Consider the following 24,620-nt stretch of genomic DNA (forward strand, 5'->3'; position numbering starts at 1 on the left):
TTTATCTTCAAAATTATAATACCTATCACTAGGGTGACCACATAATTTATTTTCCAAACTTTGACAGTTTTATGAATGAAAGAGGATACCAAAATAATTAAAATTACATTGTTTTTTGGAAATATTTACATATTGATGACAAATTGGTTTTTATATTAAAGCCTCTATAAAATAATTATATTCAAAAACTACTTTCCAAAATAAAATTATTCTTAAAAAATTAAAATAACTTATATGTATACATTGAAGCAATGTAGAAAAAACTCCTGAGATGATGATTATTTGTTTTTTTAGCGGCTGGCCTGTATGGGGATCTGAACTCGTGACGTTGGTTATAAGGCTGCAGTTGAACCAACTGAGCTAACCAGACAGCCCTGACAAAAACTCCTTCATATGGATTACCTTGATGTTAAAAACAAACTTAGGCAGAGTAATTGTTCCTAGTACTTACTGAAGTTTTTAAATTAGTTTTTTAGCTGAGTCTGTCACTAATAGAATGCCACTGGTATTTTTCTGAAGAATTTCCTTTTTAAAAATAGTTTCCATATTTTTGAAGTTGTTGAACAAAACTTTGCAATTACCTTCAAAATAAATTTTATGGCTAATAAATTTGAAATTGCTGACACCGTTAAATGATTCTTCTCTGTAGATACAATATTTTTAATTGATAATATACTCTTTTTCCAGGTATTAAGAGATTTAGTAAGCCAAGTNGTAAATTCTGCTAAATGGGTGATATCGTCAATTCTCATTTTTTATGTAAATATTTTGTCCCAAGTATTGATACAGGTACAATCTTTCTGCTTCCATTCAGAGTAGTTTTCTTTAACACACATTTTTATAAAACATAACTTATCAAGTAAGTAATCTATGTTTATGAATCTTTTGAATGTTTCTCTATTGCACACGTATTTCACATCCTGATGAATGAGTCCTTGGCAGAAGCTGGAATGAGAAGTGGAGTTCATACTGGCTTATTTTACTGCAACTATTAATAATAATATCTAGTTAACAAATGAAAAGTCCAAGACAAATGCTAAACTGGTTGGACCCAGGACAATAGGCATAAACAGGGCCTCTCCCCCCTCGGGGTAGCTCAGTGGTTTTCAATCCTGGCAGCATATTGAAACCACCAGAGAGCTCTTAAGACATGCCAGTGTTCAGGCTCCATGCCCAGAGGCTCAGATTTCACTGGTATTGGGATGGGGCCTAGGAACCAGCATCTCAGTCTCCCAAGTGATTCTCCGGTGCAGCCTAATGCACCACTTTTAAGCAAGATCGACTTGGTTCTCCAGGACCAGCTGCTTCTAAAGCAATATGATGCAAGTACTTAGTGATTCAGATAATAGGGAGAGGAGGCAAACCAGGAGAAGCTATGCCACTGCCACATTTTTTCTGCACCCCACAGGTGTGTTATCACCCTGGGCCAGTAGTGAGCACACAGCAGGTGCTCTGGGAAACGAGAAGAGCAGAGGGTGGCCCTGCCACAAATGCTGTGAACACCACACAGGACATAGTCAGAAAGACTGCATGTAATCCTTTTAAACATTTAATTAGGCAACTCATATTGCCATGACAAAAATTAAACCTGTTGAGGGTTACAGAGTTCTAACAAGAAATAAAAATAAAACATCTCACAAAAGCTCTATTTAAGCTTGTCACAAGTGCTGCACTGTATTCTGAGCATTTATTTTGAAAACAATTGTCAAAATGTAAAATCCTCAGCACCCTCAAAATGATGTATTATTTTGGCTCATTCTACAAATTTACATCTCACAAAAGCTCTATTTAAGCTTGTCACAAGTGCTGCACTGTATTCTGAGCATTTATTTTGAAAACAATTGTTAAAATGTAAAATCCTCAGCACCCTCAAAATGATGTATTATTTTGGCTCATTCTACAAATTTATGATGATCTTTCCAACTCGAACTTCTGAAGTATGAGAAGCCATGACGGCAAAGGATAGTAGCAACACGTCTGTTTCCCGAACCCTACCCAAGCCTTGTTGCACTGTGGGTGCCCCACAAAGCCCTGGGGTTGTCCAGAGATCCCGTCAGGAAAGCAGCTCTTGCTGATGCTTTGCCTGCTCTCAATTCAATTCCGAGGCTGTGAGTTGAACTCGGTACAAATGTTCTGGATGATCTTGGGGACAGATGTGTAGAGGTTGTCAAACTCGTCCACAAAGAAGGAGTGGTCCCTGGCAGGGTGAGTGGCAATGACTTCCAGCTCGTCCTGTGCAGCCCAGGCAACACCTATTGCATAGGTGATCACTCCTGTGGGGACAGGCACTGGATGAAGCAAACGTCCCCGAGAAAAGGTTCCGCTAACGAATCCTAGCTTCCTGTTGTTCTGTTGGCACAACCAAATCCCAAACCAGAAATGTGTCCCCAAAACCCCAAAGAACACTATAGGCCCCTTGGTTTCCAAAATTAAGACTAAGTATAGCCATTCGCTCACTCATTCATGCATTTAATATATACTTCTGAATACCTATTATAGGTCTTTGGTAACAAAATTAATATAGTTGCTATCTCAGGAGTTTATAATAGTCTTTTGGGGGAAAAACAGACAAAATGGAGTAAATGCTTGTATATAGTAAAAATTTATGTCCAGAAGCAGCAGTGGGGGAGATATTTTGGGAAAAGTGAAACTTTTGGTGCCATGCAGATCACACCACATGGAACATGCCTGCTGTACCCATGTGGAGAGAGCCAAACAAAATCTCAGACAATCTTAAATGCATCAAAAGCCAATTAAAGATCATTTTAACTAAAACCTGGACCTAAACCACTTTCAGCGTGAAGGTGACATTACAAGCCAAAAAATCCAATCTCATCCCCAGTGCAGAAACCCTTGCCCGTGGTCCCGGAGAGATAGTCACCAGCATCTGTTCCATCACCACCAGGAAGAAAGGGGTTTGAGATAAGGAAGGTGGTGGCCAACAGTGTTGAATGCTGCAGGGAGCTTGTGTAAGATGGAAACAAAAAAGTGCTCATTGGATTTAGAAAAAACAAAAACAAAACAAAGACACTAGTAGCTTGGTGAGACCAGTTTCAGGGGAGGAGATGCCAAAGAAACCAAACGAACTGCTGTGAGTTGAAAGTGGAAAAGAAGTGAGGACGTGGCAACAGCACATGTAGGTAATCCTCTCCAGAAGTTTGGCTGTGGGGACTGCAGCAGAACAAGGGGTCAAAGCGAGTTCTGTATTTTCAGGAAGGGAGGGACTTGAGCATGTCTAGATGCAAAAGGGAAATAGCATAGTGGGACTGAAGGTGCTGGATTGCAATGGGGAGCAAGATGCCTTGGGAGAAGAGGGCAGGATTCAAAGACTAGGCATTCATTCTTAGTGGCAAAACTGGGGGACGGCCTGCTGTGATACTTTTTGATTTGGTTGGGGGGCAGCTGGTGCTTGATCTTATGCCGCAAAAGCCTGTTCTCAAACCACCTTCAGGCTGGCTGGAGGGGTTGAGCCAGATGGCCGTGAAACAGGGCAGGACCTGGGTGTGGCCTTCCTGCCCAGGTACCTGACCCCAATCCCCCACAGGGGCCCATCTCATTGTCTCCAGTGTCTTCTGGTTGCCATTCCATGCCTCACATGGCTCTGGTCCAAGCTGCTTTTCAGTTGTGGTCCTTTAAGCTGCATTTAAGCAGCTAGTCCCTTTTCTCACCTCTCCAGTTTATTTTCTCTGAATATCATCTAGATTGGGAGAAGCCAGCTTTGGGCTTTTAAGTGCTGCCAAGTGCAATTAAGAGCAGCATTGCCGCAGAGCTGGGCTTAGACTGACTAAGCCCTCTTTTCTGCTCAAAGACGGAAAGGCTGCCCCCTACTAAAAACTATACAAACAGTATTAGAAATTTAACTTTTCAAATCCTTGAGTTCAACCTTGTTGTAGAGAACCACCCACTGGCAATCTTGACAGATAGACCCCCACCCTTGACTTGGACACTCCCAGGGACATAATGCTCACTACATTTTCAGACGAATCTTAGTGTAAGGCTGAGAAGGAACCTGACTCAATGTAATCTGCGTCTATTGTACCGGTCCTAGTTCTTTAAAGTTCCCCAGACGTGATACCCTGATAGCTCCCAGGGCATTTCCCTCAGTCGTCACATTTCCTGATGAGTTGGCCAAGGATACCCTCTGTGTGAGGCCTCAAGGAGGGACATTTAGAAAAATAAGTGATGGTGGAGCTGAGCATGAGCTGTGGACAGATGTTTGGAGGAAGCAGAAGAGTCCTGGGCTTGTAGTCAAGAGCTGCCCATCCAGCTCTGCCCACTCACTTTGGGACTTTGGGCAGGTTGCTCCTGACCTTAAACCACCTTCATTCTGCTGACATGAGCCCAAGGGACCTTGTGATTGCTGGCATGCAGGCCATCAATCATCTGCCATTATGAGTGACCCATGAAGAAATCACTGGGAAGACTCTCCCTGAACTGGTCTCAATGAGCCCAAGGGACCTTGTGATTGCTGGCATGCAGGCCATCAACCATCTGCCATTATGAGTGACCCATGAAGAAATCACTGGGAAGACTCTCCCTGAACTGGTCTCCAGAAGCCAGCACTGCTGATTCATTAAGGCTTCGTTCAGGAAGGATTAAAGCAGCTTTCGAGAATACAGAAAATCCTGCAAAATAACCAGGTGAAATGTAGGCACAAAAGAGGAAAACAACCATGGCCCTGAGTGAGCTCTGTACACTAGCACTTATCCACAGGACTTTGGTGTTCACTGATCACTTGGTTTACTTTTAACATTATTACTATTAATATCACTTGGGGTTTTCTCCAGGTGGTTTATATTCTGATGATATTCCATTGAACTTTTCAGAACAGTGATTTTATATAGGTTCTTCAATAAAGGCATGAATGTGACTGGTTTTTATCATTTACAAAAATATTTTGCTTGTTTTTCATATTTTTCAACTCTCTGTTGCCCTGAGAAATTTTTATACGGAAATATCTCTTTAAATATTTTGAATCAAAATTTTGTTGAGGTCTCTCCCAAACTCCCCAACATCTGGTTAACAGTTGTAAACAAAAATAGTACTTATTTTTTAAAATGTTCTTTTTCTTTAAAAGGTGCTAACACAATCTGGCATCTTCAATAAGAGATAGAGACAGTGATGTCTTTAGTAGAGATAAAATAATGAATCAAATTCTCTTTTACTGTGTTATACCCTTGTGGGAAATGTCTTGGGGGCGTAGGATGTAAAGAAAGTGTTAATGTTCCAGTCATCCACAGGCCTGGGATTTGCAATGACACTTTGGAAACTGCCACGCTGTCCACTCCTTGTTCCTTCTTTGCTACTCAGAGGGGCCTGCAGTGTATACACCCCTAATTCCCTACCCATGGTTTTGAACATCATATTAAATCCAAAACATAAAAAACAGTGGACAAAACCAATGTGTAAAAAAACCAGTCCCTTGCTTGTCCCACTGGCTCCTCATGCCCCAGAGAGATGCCTCCACCCCCAGGTTGACTGGCAAGACCAGCTTACCCTTCCGATGAGCAGCCATGGCTGGTATCCGGATGTCATCGTAGGACCTGCCATCAGTAATGAGGATCATCAACTTCCTCTTGTTGGGCTTGGACTTCTCGAAGAGCTGTTCCAGGGCGTAGTTAATGGCGGCCCCCGTGCTGGTGCCACCGCTCCAGTATCCCACCCTCTTGATGGCATTGAGGATGTCAGACTTGGTGCTGTACCTGTCGAACCCAAACTCCAGCCGCTGTTCATAGGTGTACTGCACGGCGCCGATGCGCGTGTCTGTGTCTGAAATCTCAAACTCTTTGCTGAGGTTGGCCACAAACTGGAGGACAGTGCGGAAGTTGCCTGTCCCCACGCTGCTGGAGCCGTCGATGACAAAGCCAATGTCGGCTGAGTTGAAGCAGGTCTTGCTGCAGGCCAGGCGGTTGGTGTCGCAGACCCGCTTCACCAAGGGCTGCACGCTCTTGTGGAGGACAAACCAGCTCTGCACGCTGAGCGAGTAGAAGCCATTTGTTCTGCACACAGCCTGGGAGACAGAGGAGAGGGACACTCTCCAGGTCAGGGGTCAGCTCCTCCTGGCTGTCACCCCTGCCCTGATCACATGGGCAGGTGAAGAGGCAAACAGACTCTTGTTTTCTGCACATGTCCTCCTAATGTACTTTCTCCACCTCAGTTCGCCCAGCCAGGCACCCCCTGAGGCACCGGCCTCTCAGTCACCTCTGGACTCACTCCTCCTCCCTCAGCTGGGTCTCTGCTTCAGTGGAAAGCTGGCTGGCGAGCAAATTCATAGGGGAATGTAAATCACTGATTTCGGCTGCATATTTATGCTTTTCCGGGCCCCTCAATTCATTTGTACTGGCAGCCAGCCATAAGATTGGCATTGGTGGGCACCAACGCATGAAAAGATTAAAGGACGCTTTTCCGTGTTTCAATTAGGAAAACAGAAGACATACTCAAGAAATGACTAAAGAAACATTTCCAGAGCAGCCCCACACCCAGCGGGAAGGGGTCTCACAAAGGCTGAATGGCCACATGCGTCAGGGGTTGCACTAGATGCCCATGGAGAGATTCTCTCATTAAATTCCCACCCTAACCCTATGAGGTAGGATTATAACCCTGTGCCATGAAGAGACAAACTGAGGGCCAGCTGTGAAGGGACATCCCTGAGTCCCTGAGACTGGAATACAAATCCATCCACCTTCAAAACCCAAGCTCTGCCCTCCAGGCAACACTGCCTCAAGGCAAATGAATATTCATTTACTTGTACCTAAGCTTGTTCCAGAAAAAATTTAAGGCAGCTGCAAATAAACATTGAGCAAACTGATTGATGTGCTCTTGGAAGTGACTGGGCTAGCCTAGGTGGGGGGGCATTTTTCCCTTGCCCCTGCCTCTTGGGGCGAGGGGTCATGGAGATAGTCAGACCTGAGGACTACAGATGAACTTCTATAATTAAAAAATGACTTTAAAAGAAGAGATGGCTTAAGAATTCCCTAGGAAATATATATATTTATAAAAACTTAAATGGGGGTCACAACATTTTCCACAGACTCAGTGGCATTTGAGATGAGTGCTGAGACCCAGCTGAGTTCTGGCCAGTGGATGGAGAGGAGAGATCCCCACAGGCAGCCCCGTGAAGCGTGGCAGGAGAGAGCTGTGCTGCTGGGCATGGACGGGAGACCAGTTGGCTGGAGCCTGTGTGGGGGGTCACAGTGGATGGGCTGGAAGGTGGGTTGAGACTACACCCCAGAAGGTCTCAAGAGCAACGGGAAACAATGAAGGATTTGGAGCACTGGCTGGAGCCTGTGTGGGGGGTCACAGTGGATGGGCTGGAAGGCGGGTTGAGACTACACCCCAGAAGGTCTCAAGAGCAACGGGAAACAATGAAGGATTTGGAGCAAGGACCCCATAGGACTGGAGGAACCCTTTATAAACATGAGTTGGCTTTCATTGTGAAATCTAAACTGGGGAGACTCAGGAGGGAGACAGACCAGGTGTAGAGTACCAGCTTGACTGGGAAGGTGGCGTTGGGCATGGCAAAGAGCAGAGAGATGAGAGATACACGATGTGGGAGCTGACCAGGAACTCTGGAATGACACTGCACTCTGGGATGGCTGTGGAGCCATTAATGTAAAGTGCAGAGAAGGAAACAATTTAGGTAAGAAAGACGATGAATTAGGCTGTGACATGTAGTATTTAAGGTTCTGACAGGACAACAGGTGGAGAAACATCAGTCAGCTGGAAACAGATGGCTAAGGAGCTTGGGAGATGAAAGCTGCAGCTGAGGCCCTGGGGGAGACGCTGCAGGGAGAAGCCTCCTGAGAGAAGAGGAGCCGGCTAGGGGCAGAGTCACGGGGAAGTCTACATATAGGGTACAAGATGGAAAAAGCGGGGAGCCAGTGAAATAAGATGTCAAGGGAGAAGAGAAGTTCAAGGAGCATGACGAGGTGGTCAGCAGTCTGACATGGAGCAGGAGGTTGAGCTCTATTAGCTCTGGACACACGGAATACTAAAGCTGGCAGGGCATCAAAGACAAACGTGTCCAAGGCCTGCTTGCTTGCTCGCTCTTTTAAAGCTGGAGTCTTTTCTTTGGAGGAAGGTTTATGTGGAATCTCACTGTACAAAACATAAAAAAGCTGAGTGGCTTTGGTGGAATGGATGTGGGGGGCCTAGATCCCCATCTGCTCTGCTGCCATCTCCTGCCAGGCATCTCCACACAACCCAGGAGAGGCATTTGAAAACATGATCTCACTGATCCAAGTCTTGTTTATCAGGTTAATTTGCAATGCGTGCATATGAGAGAGAGAGAGAGAGTGTGTGTGTGTGTGTGATAAGACAGTGTACACACAGGTGTGTGTGCTCACATGCATGTGTGAAGTCTCGCTGGGCTGCCTGGCTGAGGTCCCCTGGGGCTGTGGAAAGAGCAAGAGAGAACCTCCAGGTGAGACCTCGGGGACACCACTCCTCCCCTCTCTTCCCAAGCTGCTGGCCTGGAGGTAGGTGTGGGGTTTGCTTTGACAGGATAATTCCAGGTTCCAGGCTTACTAGTTCTTTACTGGAGGCCCTACCACCTAGAAGCGAGCTTCACACACCTTTAAAGGAATGAGAAAACAACCGCGGGGGCATTACAGCGATTCAGCGTGCAGGGAATCCTTATGTCACGTGGGTCTATGGGCAGCTCTGTACCTTGTTTGCAAAGTTGGGCTCCATCACGTACTGCTTCTCGTTTTCAACTGCACCTTCTACGGTGATGAAGAAAATGTTGATTCCTGACTCTCTTGCAAGTCTCGAAGCCTCCTCCACTTTGTCCGTGGGCCAGCCGTCCACCAGCACCACGGCCACGTTGGGGGCGCCGCCTCTGTTTCCATTGGTTTTGGAAAAGAAGTTCTTGGTCACAAAGGAGATGGCCCGGCCTGGAAGAAAAAGAGAACTTGTGCTTGGTGTGTTCAAGCCGATTATAAATATAGGAACAGATCACAGCAGCACAAAGAGGTCCAGAAAAACAGACTCATTCCCTCCCCAGTTTGTTTGTTTCTTTTTATAAACCAGTTGAACTATTTTGAGGTGTACAATTCAGTGGCATGAAGTACATTTGCAACGTTGTGCAACCATCACACATTTTCCTCCCCAGTTTCATTTTAAGTCTTTAACATTTAATTGTCTCCTGCTTTGAAAAGAGTTTTAGGGACCAGCAAGCAGGTGAGAAAGACTTTCAGGGTAAAAAAAGGGCCTTCTGTGCCTGGGTGCTGGTCCCACCCAAAGCTCCTTAGCTGGCCCCATGTTGTTTCTGAGAGGGATAATTTCAGGAGGAGATAACCTGGAGTGACAGTGGCCTTGTCCTGGCCTCCTGCAGCCTGGGATGAGCTTGGTGCTCCAGGAGCTGCTGGCTCTGGAGGGCTGTGATCTGGGGTCAGCAGTATCTTCTCTCCAGTTCCAGGGCAAGTCACAGGTCTGGCTGGCCTGAGGAGAGCTGCACCTCTTGGGAACTGAGGGACTGTGTTCTAGCCCAGCCTGTGCCACCTACTTGCTGTGTTCCCTGGGTAGATCATTCTAGGTCTAGGTCTCTGGGCCAAGATTTCCATGACAACATCTGCCTCAGCTGAGTGCAAGAGTCATGAGGAATAAGAAAGCCTCCCGAGCCTTTCCCAAGTGCATATATCACACTGTGCTGCACCACAGGAAGGTGACAGAGCCAGCTGTAGCAGAAGCTTCCTGACCATGGTGGCTTCCTGGCTGAAGCAGGTTCTGAAGAGGCTGCGGTGGCAGAATTCAGGAAGCGATTTCCTGATCTTGGAAGAGGCAGCAGCTCCCCTGCAGGCCCTGGTTCCTCAAGAAGCCGTTAGAAGTCATCTCTGAAAGCTCAGACTACAGTCTGCTTCTCCAGCCCTTTCAATGGTTCTCAAAACTATTTAATACCTTGAAATACATCCCTTTCTGCTTGAATCAGCTGAGTGGATGCTGTTCTCTGATGCCAAACCCTGAACAATACAGAGGCAGGTTAGAACATGTTATCTATGAAAACGGTATGCTCACTGGATTAAGACATACTCAAATTTCATCAAGGAAATAGAGTGCCTTCTGGAGTTCTTCTCCGTTGGAATGTTGCTAATAAGCATTAAGTTGAAAACAAACCAGAAATCAACTCCATCATGTTTGTGATTGGGGCTGTGGAGAGCAGCAACTTGGCTAGTGCTTATTTAGGAATGTTCAAGGTGAAAGGCTCTGTATTTGCCAGAAGCTAATGTTCTGGTCACTACAGAGATGTACACTGTACATCTCATTAGCCAGATTTACTGTAACTCCAAGGATGCCCCCTCAAAGACTGTTCTGTTCCCTGCATGTGCTCCATGCCAAGCAACTGTGGCTCTTTGACAGTCTTTGAGCTTGGTTAGTATGAAACTGTTTCCTCATGTCCAATCACCTGTGGGTGAACTGATAAAAAGTAGTTTCTGGACATGCCCCACTGAGGACTGACCTTGGACTTCTGATGAACCTTCCCCCACCCCACCCCAAAGGAGACAGCTTGAAACAGAGAACATGTCTCTCTTTGCACAGTCATCACTACAACAATAGCTGATTAGACCAAGATTCTCGAGGGGTGCTGAGGACCCCACCCCAAAGGAGACAGCTTGAAACAGAGAACATGTCTCACTTTGCACAGTCATCACTACAACAATAGCTGATTAGACCAAGATTCTCGAGGGGTGCTGAGGGACTTCCTGTATGGAATTGGTTACAAAATTTAATGTTAAATAGCTGATGACTTGTAGGCCAACCAGGAAATAGTCACAACAGCAGTACTGCTCGTCCTGAAGAATGCTGCCACCCCCAGGAACTAAGCATGCTGGAGCTCTGCTGCATATGTGTATTAATGACTCTTGCCCCCTGAATTCATGATAGTATTTCAGAAAAGATACAGATGAGTCATTTCTTGATGGATTATTAATATTTTTTCCTCCTTCTATATAGCATGTTAGAAGAGAACCATTCAGAAAGAGAATGATGGTACTGAGATAGAATTTTCTGAGTGCAATCACATACCTGCATTAGAAAGCCCTCCTTTCTGGGTAATTTTCTCTACTGCTGTCTTCAGATCTTGGGAATTCATGTGAGTCTTGAGGTTAAACTGAGTAGCAGGGTTGTCTCTGAAGAGTGAGAATGAGAAATAAAAAGTAGCTGCAAAGTTATTACCTTTGGAAGAAGGTAGAAATTATGGGTGATTTCTTTATATACAAATAGAATGGAAGCTGCTTCAAAGCCTTAAGCTGTGGTTTGTAAAATGTCCCACTGTGGACATAGGTAATGGCAAAAGAGAAGGACTTGGATCTTCTGCAGTGCGTGTAGAGAAAAGCAGGCTATTTCAGGACTCAGAAGTGTGTTCTACTTTTGACGGTCTCATTTCCTGGTTGAGTGATTTTGAGCAGTTACTTCTCTGGGCTTCAGTATCCTCATCTAGATAAAAAACATCATCATAACATCCACATCCATATTGCTAATGAACAGGACTGTGTCAAGTGGGATTTTATGTAAGGTTCCCACCAATGGAGTGCCCCGGCTCCCCACGCTGCCTGGTCCTCCATCCAGGAAGAAAATGTCAGCTGTCAGCCACTCCCTGGGTCACCCTAGCACTGGAATGGCATGTGAACGGCAGTGCCTAGGAGATGGCTGCTCTGCCCTTCTCATCTCGTGGCTCCCGTGACTGGCTGATACTGCTCAAATCTCACCCAGAAGGTCAACATCTGTTTTACTGAAGGCTGAAGAAGATTAACTGGGGAAGAGTTGGATGAATTCAGTGAGGAAACAGAATGAGAATCCTCTTCTAGAGAGAAGTCTCCATGGGCAAGCCCTGAGAACAGGCTTGGGAGCTGCTGAGCAGAGGACGTGGAATACCTTTTATGACCAAGCAGAGGAGTGCCAGGAGGACGAGGGCTCTGTCGGGTGTGTGTGTGTGTGTGTGTGTGTGTGTGTGTGTGTGTGTGTGTGTGTGTGTGTGGTGAGATCACATCTCATGAAGAAGTACTGACACTGAGCCCCTGGCAGGGCCAACTCATGGGCAGGTGGCCTGTGCAGTTACCCAGGACCCAGAGCTCCAGAGAGGCTCCTGCTGCTGCTGTCTTGAAATACTTGATCATTTTTGAACAAGGGGCTGTGCAAATTACGTAGCCAGTCCAGGCTACAGGTTCCTAAGTCCTCAAGAGGGGAGAAGGAGATTTTTAAAAGCAGTCTTTCCACAAATACCAGAAGTAGACCCAGGCGGAAACAGTTTTGGATTCAGGTGGGAACTCCAGATGCCTGACAGCAGATTCTTAGCGAGTCCATGATGACTGGGACAGGCAGTGCTGTCACCAGGGAAACAGTCACCAAGACCTGAGAGAGAGAAGACATTCTCTGCCTCCCTTGCTTCCTCCCATCCCTATTTTCCGACTTTCCTACCTATTTCAAGGTGATCTGTGTTATGCCCAGAAGGCAGGTGATGTACAACTGGGAGGGCTGCCACCTTCAGGGAAGACAGAGGAAATTTAAAACAAGTTCAACCAAGGTGTGGCATTGGACAAAACCCAACCAGATGATATTGCACCTGATAAAAACCAAATTCCATGTTCAGGATTAAACAAAAACAAACAACAACAACAAAGAGGGGAGATGTGGCATTTGAGCTGAGCATGACCTTACTATAAACCTGCAATGTAAAGGGTCCTGATCTGGAGGCTGCTATCATAAAATCAGGGGTGAGGAGACACGCGTGTAAGGAGCCCTGTAGCCTTCACCTTGTACTCTTTCCCTTGGCTCAAGGGCTTATGGGTTTATGTTCATTACAGGACAATTTCAGTAAAATGCTGTATTTGCCTCCAGCCATCCAGGCTCACACCCTGGACTCATCTTTACTTACTCATACAACCCAACAGTCCCCACTTGTCAGGTCCCAGCAATTCCTCTATATACATTCACTGGCTTTTATTCCCTCCTCTATATTTCTATGGTGACCCAGTTCAGGCCCCCTTGTTTCCAGTCAATTTTATTATAAGCTTCAGCAGTGCCAGCTGTATGTGTATCTGCCAGAGGGCTCTTCCTCATGTTCCGCTCAGTTCTGACTGTCAAATTCTTCTCCTCAAAAATCAGACGTTCCCATTGTTAAACATCATATTTTGACTTTCAAAGCATCCATAATTGACTTCCAGCCTATCATGTCAATGCTGTTCTCTCTTTCTCCATCCCCTTCTCCCCCTCTTTTTCAGGATATCCTTTATTCTAGTCATAATGAACTGCTCAATATTTCCCAGTTTTCTAGCTTTATGCCTTCGCTCATCTCTTTTCTCATCTGGAAAGCCAGATTGTGTCCACCTTCCAAGCTCCCACCTGTCTCCTTCACCCCAGCCCCAGCTGACAATCTCTGAGCCTGACTCGGCTTTCTATAACCCATAACATCTTGCATAGAGTGTGGCACCTGCAGGCACTCAGTTAACAGTATTGAAGAAACAGACATATTTTTGTTTTACTTCTCTACATCTCTACCTCTAAATGTCGGTGTTTCCTAGAGTGTGTGATCTCCACCACACGCCTCTTCTTCACTTACGTACTTCCCTGGGAGATCTCATCAGTTCCTGAGGTTTGGGAACCATTCACGTGCCAACAGCTGTCCAGAGCACAAGGGTCTGGTTGGCCCTCTCTTTCCTGAGGTTGTTTGGGAACCATTCACGTGCCAACAGCTGTCCAGAGCACAAGGGTCTGGTTGGCCCTCTCTCTTGAACCCCCAGACATACAGAAAATGGCTCCCATAATCTCCACCTGGAAGGCACTTCAGGTTTGACATTTCCAGAACTGAACTTATTTCTCCTCCAAGCCTGCTTCACCCAAATACCATCTCCCCTCTGTACTCTCTGCCATCAAGTCATCCCAGCATGTGCGTTTTGACACTCCTCATCAAATAGCACATCCTGTCAGAGCTCTCTCATATCTCTCTCGTCCTTCCCATCCCCAGGTTTGGACTTTCATCTTCTCCTTCTTGAACTATTGCCAGAACTTCCTACCTGGTCTTCCTGTACCCAGTGTGGTCTCTGCAGTGACTGTTTTATCCAATGGGCTCTAAGGGCTGCACAGAAGCAGATTAACTGGGAAGCTAATGATGCCTCTTCCAAGGAGCCTAATTTTGTATTTGTAATTTTGCATTATTTTTCTTAACAGAGCCCCCAAACTGCATAAGCTTCAGAGTCCCCAAAGTCTAGATCTTCCCCTAGTGACCAAAGGTTATGAACTTTTTCAGCGCCTAAAAAAAGGTGAAAACAAACAAAAAAATTGGCTATCAAATAAGAAATTGTAAAATTGATGCTGTCAATAATAAATAGGTAATTGTCCACCAAACATAGCACTATATAGACTTCATTAATTGTAAAAATTTTTAATTTATAAAATTTTAATGATATTTGAAAATGTTTTTGTGAGTTCAGATTTCCTCACTTTGCACAATTTTCCATGTGTCCAATGATTGTCAAGAAATCAATTACAAATTAGAAAAGTCAATTATGTATTAAATGTTGCTCATAGACAAATAATTTAAAAATCAAAAATGTAAAACTTTCTTTCAAAAGTTTTTACAGAAATAATGTATTTAATGTGGAATCTGGTCACCTAGTTATTTTCATGATGTTCCTCCTGTTGATCATTAACGCAGCTGTTTCAATGTTGAGCACTTTACAGGAGTGATTGTTGATTACCTGTCTCTTTCCTGTAGTACATCTACAGTTGAGTCTTCTTATTCACAGTAGCTATGTTCCATAAAGTTGCCATGAGCACTGAATTAGTGAATTAGCACTGAATTATTTCTTACAAATAATTATGTGTCATATTTCTTTACAATAAAACATTAGCTGAGAAGGGTTTTACATTTTCCTGACCTTGGGTAAGGTGACTATAAATTTCTTTGGCTTTTACCATCACAACCACTATGTCCACTATGTCCACTATGTCCACTATGCTTTTTTTTGTTTTTTAAATCAGTCATCATCTCGTGAATTCATCACTTCATCACACCCTATAGATGTTATTTAAGTACTTTCAGGAATAGACTCTCATGCAGATTAGCAAATTTCCTCTCCTTTTCCTGAATTCCACTATGCTTTTTTTTGTTTTTTAAATCAGTCATCATCTCGTGAATTCATCACTTCATCACACCCTATAGATGTTACTTAAGTACTTTCAGGAATAGACTCTCATGCAGATTAGCAAATTTCCTCTCCTTTTCCTGAATGCACCAAATTATTGATTCATTAATATTGATCTCATGACAAACAGCTGTAACTCACACCTGAGGGAAGCCTAACACTTATTTTCTCTGTAAACACAGCCTTCTTGCACTTAGGAACACTGGACAGCATTTCAGCACTACATTTGGGGGCCATTTAAGATAGTGAAATCATCAAAGAAAAGCACAAAAGTGTGAAAAACTTGACACTAAATAAACTGTGAAAAGGACACTTGAAAAGAGCTGAAACAAGAGGGCAGGGTGTGGCCCTGCTGGACCTTAGCTGTGAGCATGTGCCTCTGGTGACTCAAATTTTGTCCCTTTGCACATGTCTGAAAAGGACTGTGAAAGTGCTTTGAGTTTGAGGTTAAAAATAAATTTAAATGTTACTGAGTAGGCAAATTTGCAAATATAGAGTCCGCAAATCATGAGGATTGACTGTAACCTACTTGAGAACAGGCATTGTCTCCTAGCTCCCGTTCCCTAGTGCTTGGCATCCAGGAGGTAAAAGGTAATTGCAGAATAAACAAACAAGAGAAAGCAAGCTCAGATATCCTTTCTTGGGTCACCCCGGTGGAGCTGAACACTCTACCTCTGAGCTCCACACTGATCACCCTCTGCCTCTATTACATCACACATGTAGATGAATCCATCTTCAGGGGCATACAGATGACCTATTCATACAACTAATGAATAGCTGCTTTTAGTTTTATTTAATGTTATTTCTTTAAAAAAATATTGCCTCCCTTAGATTGTGAGGTCCTAAAGAACAGAATCTCTAATGACGTTTATTTATTTATTTTAGTGGATTGAAAGGTTGGATCACAAGACCTCTGAAACCCTTTCCAATTGCAAAAATTATGATTGGGGGAAAGGCTGGAGCTCATCCATCAAGGGACTTAAAGGCAAATGTAATAAACCACTTAGATGAATTTTACATCATATCCCCTGCAAATGGCACAGTGCTTAGTACATGGCAAGCACTTAATAAATCTTTGTTAAATTGTACTCTAATTAAATCATAGGAATGCATGACAAATTTTTAACCTACAGGCTGTGGCAGCTCTCAGGACCACAGCCCATGGGTACGTGTGTCCTTTCTCAGGACATATGTAGGCTGATGGCCTGACACTTTAGCCTGGTTACTTTTCAGACATGAGACTATTTTAAAAGTTCAAAGAGGTATGCCACTATTTTTTTAATGTCATCAATCTTTTAATTTGTAATTTTATACAAGTTACTATTAAAAGAAAACACAAAATTTTTTCTCTCAGCAGTATCAAAGATTTCCTTTGAAAATAAGAGAAGAAATTAACCAAAGAGGTTTATAGCTCAAGGAGAAAAACTTAAATTGCTGTATGTTTGGAAAAAGAGATAGGACTAAAGAAGAGAAATTTTAGGGAGCCAGAAGTTAGCTGTGCGTAGAAAGGGATAATTTTTGCAATAGAAAATGGTTGCCCTGTGAATGTTTAAGAAACAAGAAGAACACCTGTCAGAGATGGGCCCAGGTGATTTCTAGGAAGGCCTGCGGGCTGGGGACAGGGAAATGGGACGGATCATCAGTGCTTCCAGGCCTCCCTGATGATAAAACTCACCTGGGGTGCTCGTTAAACTATACAGGTTACCAGGCCTCTCCCTAGAAGAAACTCCATCGGGTATGAGAATTTTTTTAAGAGATCCACGTGACTCTTATCCTCAGGATAGTCTGGGAAGCCCTGGATTCTAGAGGACTTCTGAGGTCCTTTCAGTCCTTAAGCTGCCATTTTGTCAAAGTCCCAGATTCTACTGGTTTACCCCATAACATTTTCAGTTACGTGGAATGAACCTCTCAAATAAATCTTTATGCTGGTACAGAAATATTAACTAAGCATATTCCCTCCAGCAAGACTCTTACAAACCTCTTTCCTCCAACAAGGTATCACATTAAGTTTATAATTAACCTAACCATATTTAGTCTTTTAATTTTATTAACTGGCTAAAATGTGATGCTTTATGGACTTAGTCAATGAGATGACCCATGCCCATGAAATCAGGAGGATGTTCCAGGGGACATGCTGGTGGCTGCAGGTCGGGTGGCAGACTTGTCTCTTCAGATTGAAAGCCATTCTGTTCCTATTCCCTCAAACAGCTGTGAGCTCTGCTAGAGCAGCTATGGCCAGCCCAGTGTGCAGTGGCCAGGGACAGACTGCTGAGGGACTTTGGACAACCAGCCTCCATGAATGGACATCAGCTGGTCTTTTTCACATTTCCTAGCATCAGAGAAGGGGGAGCAGGGTCTTATAGTCAAATTTCATTTTTAGATTGGTGTTTTTTGTAATTAGTAACAGTAATCCCACACATCCACTCAAAAGAGTAGAAAATTAACCCACATTAACCTCTTCCTGCTGGAGGAAATGTGGACATGCAATCTGCTGGTCTGAAAGTCACTCCTGAGCCAACTGGCTCACCAGCTGCTAATCTGTAACCACATCACAGTTTGGTGAGTGCTTCGGAAGTCTCAGCAACAGAGCTTCCCAAGCTCAGATGTGCATCCAGTCACCTGGGGATCTTGTTAAAATGTAGATTCTGATTTTGTAGGACCAGAGTGAGGTCTGAGGTTCTGCATTTCTAATAACCTCTCAGATATTACTGTAGATCATACTTTGAGCAGCAGTGTCTTAGAGGATGCTTTAAGAATCAAGAAAATCAGCAGTGGGGCTGCCAGTGATAAGAGGAAGGGAAGAGAGAGGCTGAAGAAGGGAGGAGGCTGGAGCTCCCCCAACCCTCTGGGCTGGTCAGTTGTGGGGAGATGAGAGGGGACGGGGCATGAGATTCACCAGAGAGGACAGCACAGGCCTGAGGGAATAGTAAATTCACTCCCTCGCTGCACAGTAAAAATCACCTAGGGAGCTCTGAAAAACAATGATTTCCAGGATCCACACTCGGAAATTCTGATTTAATTGACCTGAAGTTTGGTCTGGACATCAGGATTTGTGAGTTCCCCAGGTGGTTCTCGTGTGCAAGGGTGGCCATCTGCTTCTCCAGCGGGAGAATAATCTCAGGGGGACCCTGGACAAACCCAGCAAATGTGCCATGGGAGTTCAAGGGCAATTGCAATCACTGGTGGCAGTTAAGTGCAGTCATTTTGTATGTACTTCCAGGAGAACTGCACGGTATGAAGTAGAAAAAACGTAAGACTTGTGTGCAGGTTGTATTCGCAGCTCACTTGGCTAAGGAGTGAGGCTTGCCTGCCCATCTCTCAGAGAGAAGTGGGTGGTGGGGGAGGGGGCTGGAGAATCAGCTCAGGCGAGTGACAGGTAGCTGTTCTGAGTCCTGTTACTTCCTGTAAAGGAACTGCAAGAGCGAAAGAGCACTGGGGTGGAGCTGAGGATCCACGTTCCGGACAGGTGCTGCCACACTGTACTTGGGAGGTGAGCTGTCCCTTCCTGTAAAGCTACATGACTGTTCCAGTTGTCGGGTTGAGGTAATAGCTATGCTAATTGTATGGCTAGGTATTTCATAACTAGAGCCAAAATGTTTCATTACTGTAGTTATACCAAGTTTGCATTTGTATTGTCAGAGCTAGGGCTCAAATCCTTCAAACCCATTATACAGACTGGGTCACCATACCCCTCACATGCAGGTCCACACTAGGTAATTGGGAAAGATCCCAGGAGTCACTGGCAGACGACACGAGCTCAATCCTCAGCAGTAGCCACAGCAGCAGTAGCAGTGGCCTCTTGGGGAATCCTGGGGGCACTGGCAGCAACAGCCTCCAGCAGTAGTAGCAGTCTCCCAAGGGCCTCCCAGGGTCATCCAAGGGGCGGGGAGTGCTATAAATTAGAGCCACTTGTCCTTTATACTTAAGTCCATAACCCAGGACACCTGAGTGCACATCACAATTACATTAGTCAATAGCCAAGGAACACCTGGGCACACGTGCATATTTACATCAAATGCTTGGCAAGATTCTGAACATCTGAGGGGCCCTGACCATTTTCCTATATTTTCCCTACACTTCCCATTTTGGGGAGTTGGTGATTCTGCACCTGGGCTACACACTGGAATTACAGATCAAAATACTGACTTCGGGGCCTCATCCCCTTGCCAGATATTAGTTTAACAGGTCTAGTGTGTGGCCCAGGCATCAGTGTTTTTTAAAAGCTTCCATGTAACATCAAAGTGAAGTCAGAGCCCCACAGTCCCTCCTGCTTTGAAGGCCCACGGTGGGTGCTGTGACTCACATCTGCTGGGCCCCAGCCCCTTCCACCCCTTCCACCCCTTCCTTTGCTGCAGACACACAGAATGCAACAGAGTGGTCCTTGTTGCCAGCTGTATTAGGTTCTTATTGCTGCTGTGACAAATGACCATAACCTGAGTGACTTAAACAACTCACACTTTCTAGTTCACAGTCCTGGAGGCCGTAAGTTTGACAGGGGTCTCCAGGGGCTAAAACCAAGGTGTCAGCAGGGCTGTGTTCCCTTCAGAAGGCTCCAGGGAATCTGTTTCCTTTTCCTAGCTTTTAGAGCTGCCTGCATTTCTTGCTCGTGGCCCCTTCCTCCCTCCCTAAAGCCAGCAATACTGCATCTCTCTGACCTTTCTTCCGCAGTCACATCTCCCTTTGACAATAGCTGGAAAAGGTTCTCCACTTTTTTTTTTTTTCCTTTTTGTCTTTTTTCGTGTCCGGCAACGGACCGCAACCCTCAGTGTTGCGCCCATACCGGACCGGGACCGGCAACGGGATCGCAACCCTCGGTGCTGCGCCTGCCCCTCGCTCAGCCAGTGAGCGGGAACCGGTCTGTATGTGGGATCCGAACCCTTGGCGGGAGCGCTACTGCACTCCCAAGTGGCGCACTGTAGCAGTGCGCCACCGGGCTGGCCCCAAGGTTCTCCACTTTTAAGACTCATGATTAGAAAGGGACACTCAGTCTAGGATGATCTCCTCATCTCAGAGTCTTAAACTTTAATCACATGTCCAAGGTTGCTTTTGCTATGTGAGGCAAAACATTCTTAGGTTCCAGGGATTTGGACATGGACAGCCCTGGGGGTCATTATTCTGCCTGCCACACCAGACTTGACCCCTTGCTCTTTTCTCCACTCTGCCTGTCCTGCACTTAGTGGCTCAACTGGTCTGTAGGAGCCTCTGTTGACCCTTCCTGCTTTGGGGGGCAGAAAGGGATGCTCAGAAAGTGCATGACTGTGAGCCTTCAGTCCAGGCTGAGAAGTAAGAAGACTGAGTGCATTTCGAGACTGCTGCAAGCCTTATCCAGAGCTGCTCTCTAAAATAGAGGGCAACTGTCATAGACCCACGGGCAAACAAAAGTTTATTTCCTTCTCAAATAAAGAAAACCCAACATTTCGCTTTATTCTAAAACTGTTTTCCAATTTTGATATCCTAGGGTTGATTACAAAGCTCAAAAGAACATGTGCGACTGTTCTGTTTTTACTGAAATCAGGGCCTAAAAGGAAAGCATATGGAAGGTCTAGAGGGCGTTTGTCACCTGTGGCTCTCGGCCGCAGCCGAAGCGCTCGCTGCTTGGCTGAGTTCATTCTGTTTGCTAGAGTTCTAACAGCTGCTTGCCCTGGCTGTCCTTTCACTTAGGCTTTTAGTGCTCCTGTTGGTATTGAGCGCAATTATGAGCCTGTCTGTTGTATAATTCTAACTTAGAATGCATGTGCAAGGCAGGGCCTGATCCTTGGCCTCTGGTTCAAGCACCATGTCTCAATCTTCAGGATGGTGGAAAGCCTCCATTATCAGAAGCTTTCCTGGCAGATCGGCAAAATATTTGCTCTGAAGACAATTTTGTTTGACATTTTAGGGATTAACCCAAGAGTAATATTTGCTCTCTCCCCCTGGCCGAGCATTTAGCTGTGTTCTTGGGACAGCCACTCAACCCCTCCGAGTCTGTACCAAACACCTCCTCTCTTACTGGAGGTGTGTGATGATTGCAGTAGGAATGCTGTGGTTGCCGACAGGTTAACACGATTGTGGGTTATGGGGCCCTGGAGCCGGGAACATGGGAGAGGGAGTGTGCCTGTGCTGCAGTGGCTGCGACTTTCCCTGGGCTGGGACCAGAGGCGGGAACTCAGCCAATGCAAAGTGAAGTTACGGAGAAGCAGAGAGCAAGAGGCTGGCGGATGCTGCCGGTGCACTGAGTGGGGATGGAATAGACAGACAGACAGCCGTAGAGATGCACGGAGGGACAGGGGCAGGGGGACAAGCAATGACTTGTCAATCCTTTCCATACATCTCCCTCCACGGGGGCTACCTGAGCGGTTTTCTGTTCCTCGCACCCCAAAGATTCTGGAGTAGGATACTGAGGAATCAGGATGCGTTGCAGTTTGTAAATCTGACCATTTTTGCACCTCTCGTATTTTTATTTCTTATTTTCCTTTTGTTTCCTGTTAAAATTTAGTATGAGCCTTTTACATTCTAAATGTAAATATTTTAGGCCCTAAGTTTAAAAGTCTAAGTTCCAGCTTGGCTCTCCTAAGGAAGATTAAGGGAAGGAGCCTCCTGGGGGAGCTGTGTGGAGCAGCAGAGAGGGTAATGGAGGCGAGCAGCCTGAGAAGAGGAGCGATCTGAGCTACTGAGCCCTCCTGCCCCGGCCAGGTCCTTCTCAACCTAGGCCCATCCTCGAGTGCGTGTCCTTGATGGGGTGGTCATTTCTTTACAGGGCCCCCTTTCCTCACTGGAACACAAAGAGGTAGAACCAGGTGCTCTTCAAGGCCTCGAGGCTCTGTGATTCCAAGAGAGCAGGGACAATTCCAAGCGGGAGTCAAGAGGGCGAACCAGATTAGAATCTGGTGCCAACCTATGATGTGCTAGAACGATCAGATTCCCAACCGGCCAAGCTTTTCCTTTCCAGAAACGCAGGCCCCAGATCTTCATCTATCTCCTACCTTACCCTCTCTTGCCCACTCCCTTCCTCTGAAAGCACAAATACATTTGATAAGGACAGGATTGAAGGGAGCCCCCAGGGGAGGAGGTCAGGTGACTGAAATCAAAAGCAACTTCAGCTGGATCACTGTGTTTCCCCTTCAGCCTCACTGCACCCTTCTTAGGCTGCCCTCTCATTAATTTTGTTTCCCACACTCCACGGGTGGATGTATAACCTCAGTGCAACCCATCAATTCATCATTGATCATCCCACTTCTTTGAGCCCCCGAGGCTGGAAGGAAGGGGGAGGCAGCTCATCTGGTCTCTTAGTCCAACATTCATTTATTAGATGTCTTCTGAATACAGAGCCAGTCACTGAATTACACAGCGCCAGGGATGGCAGAACCTTAATAAATCATCCGGTCTGACCCCTGTGCTTTACAGACGGCAGCACTTACATGGAGAGGTTAAGTGACTTGCTTAAGGTCACACGGCAGAGCTAAGGGCAGAATTCAGATAGCCTGTCAGCAGTTCACTGCACTTTCTATTCCACCCTGTTGCCAAAGGAGGGTGAAGATGATGGATTAGTTTATGTGAGCATCAAACAGACGAAAACACACACATTTCCCTTAAGTGCTCCGAATTAATAAGGACCCTGGATGGAATAAAAAAGCAGACAGCAAGGGACTTTTTAGAAAGCAAAATCGGAAAACATTGGGATAAACTCTTTCTTGCAAATGGTGGTCACGTTGGGAAAATGCGGGAGAAAACGTGTTCTGGGAGGAAGGCGTGTTTGCTCTTTCCCTTCCCTGCTACATGTGCTCTTTAATCTTCTCTTGGGATAAACTCTTTCTTGCAAATGGTGGTCACGTTGGGAAAATGCGGGAGAAAACGTATTCTGGGAGGAAGGCGTGTTTGCTCTTTCCCTTCCCTGCTACATGTGCTCTTTAATCTTCTCATCAGCACGCAACACTGTTCTCATGCCATTTTTCTTTTCCTTGACATATTTATGACCTTATTTTCATATTATACTATAAACCTTGGTACACACAAGCTTTTAAAGCAGCTATTTTTAATGCACGATAAGGCAGCAAGTTTTGAACCCCCCAGTAAAACTGACTAGGGACATCTGGCACTAAAACACTGCATTTCCTCCCTAGAAAAGCCCACTATCCATATGCTATCTTTAAAAAGTAACACAGGAATAAAAATGAGTTGACATTTTGAAAACAGGAAAACAAGAACCGAAAAAACTTATTCTCTTATTTCAAGTCAAAAGCCTCAAGATAGATCATTTGGCATTGAGAGGTGGCATTTGCAGCAATTGGTTATTTTTATATTATTGACTCCGACTACATACAGGTACCAGTTAACTAATCTACTAATTTTTCTTCACAGGAATAGAAAATAGTACTAAATGTGTTAATGGAATTTCATTCTAAAACTACAAATGTTATAGGTTCTTATGAAAATAAAGCATTTTTATTCATTTCTCTTGACAACTAAAAAATAAATATTCTAGTGTCTTCGATATAACAACCCCAGTTAAAATGCTGCTTTGGGAAGACCTTGGGAAACCTTTGAAGGGACTGGAGAGCCCCTGGGTGTTGTCAGGTGTGGGTGTTTTTACTTTTTAGGAGGAGTGAATAAGCTGTGGCTGTAGCTTCTGAGCAAGAGGCATCAGGTCTATGTTATTTTCCACTTCCAAGGGCTGAAACTGCAGATCTGTGGGGAGGGAGGGCATATGTGGTGTCCAATGGTCCTGGTCTTTGGTCCCGGTGATAATTATCCTGTCCTTACTGGTTCTTACTAAAAAGACCGCTATTTGAGATGACATGCTTGCTCTTATAATTGTTTATTATCTGTCATCTGTATATCTGTTTTAGGGAGAAACCTTCTCATATCTGAAATAAGATTGATTTATTTTCCCAAATAAGAGAAAAGAAGGTTGAAATGGGATGTTAATATGAGCCCTCAATTTCTGCCCTAAGTAAAATAATAAAATGGATTGGGGACAATCACCTAGGTGCTCAGCTGACTGATGAGGGCCATTTCTCTCCCCATCCATTCTTCCCCATTGCCAGGTGAGCTTTTCCAGTACCAGTGCAGAGGCCTAAAGTTATCTGGAGAAAAGAGAAAGAACAACCTAAAGCACCGTGTTCTTTAGGCATCTTACCTATAGATGGATAGGTGTAGCACAGCGTGCAGCTCCTCAAACAAATGCTCTAACAGTCTGGGTTGAAAGGGGATCTAACCTTCTTGACCCACAGATGAGGAAATTGACTATCAGAGAGGTGAAGGACTAGCCCAAGGCCACATAGCCTGCTAGTGGCTGAGCTAAGACTTGCACCCAGCTCTCCTAATTCCCAGTCAAATACTCTACAATTATGTGTGCAAATGCCATTTACTTACAAGTCTTTAATAACCTGTTCTTCCCTTCAGGAAGTCTGAGATTTCTTAAATGGCAGCTGGATTGCTTCTTTTTTTTTTCACTTACATTTGTATGAGGAAAGAGAATGAATTTGTGCTCTAGGACATTTT

General features: G+C 45.0%; 1 protein-coding gene across 1 annotated transcript in view; it reads right to left on the reverse strand.

The window, feature by feature from the left end:
• Positions 1-1,648: 1,648 nt before the first annotated feature.
• VIT (vitrin) overlaps positions 1,649-24,620 on the reverse strand; it is a 90,375-nt gene continuing 67,403 nt past the window's right edge. The window contains exons 11-15 of the mRNA XM_008575442.1: positions 11,023-11,172; positions 8,668-8,894; positions 5,497-6,010; positions 1,868-2,273; positions 1,649-1,728 (exon numbers count right to left, since the gene is read on the reverse strand). Of these exons, the coding sequence (XP_008573664.1) occupies positions 2,095-2,273; positions 5,497-6,010; positions 8,668-8,894; positions 11,023-11,172 (1,070 nt within the window). The 3' untranslated portion in view covers positions 1,649-1,728; positions 1,868-2,094. The remainder of the gene's footprint in view (positions 1,729-1,867; positions 2,274-5,496; positions 6,011-8,667; positions 8,895-11,022; positions 11,173-24,620) is intronic.

This window comes from Galeopterus variegatus, unplaced genomic scaffold, assembly GCF_000696425.1.
Source record: "Galeopterus variegatus unplaced genomic scaffold, G_variegatus-3.0.2 Scaffold1188, whole genome shotgun sequence".
NCBI classification, from domain to species: domain Eukaryota; kingdom Metazoa; phylum Chordata; class Mammalia; order Dermoptera; family Cynocephalidae; genus Galeopterus; species Galeopterus variegatus.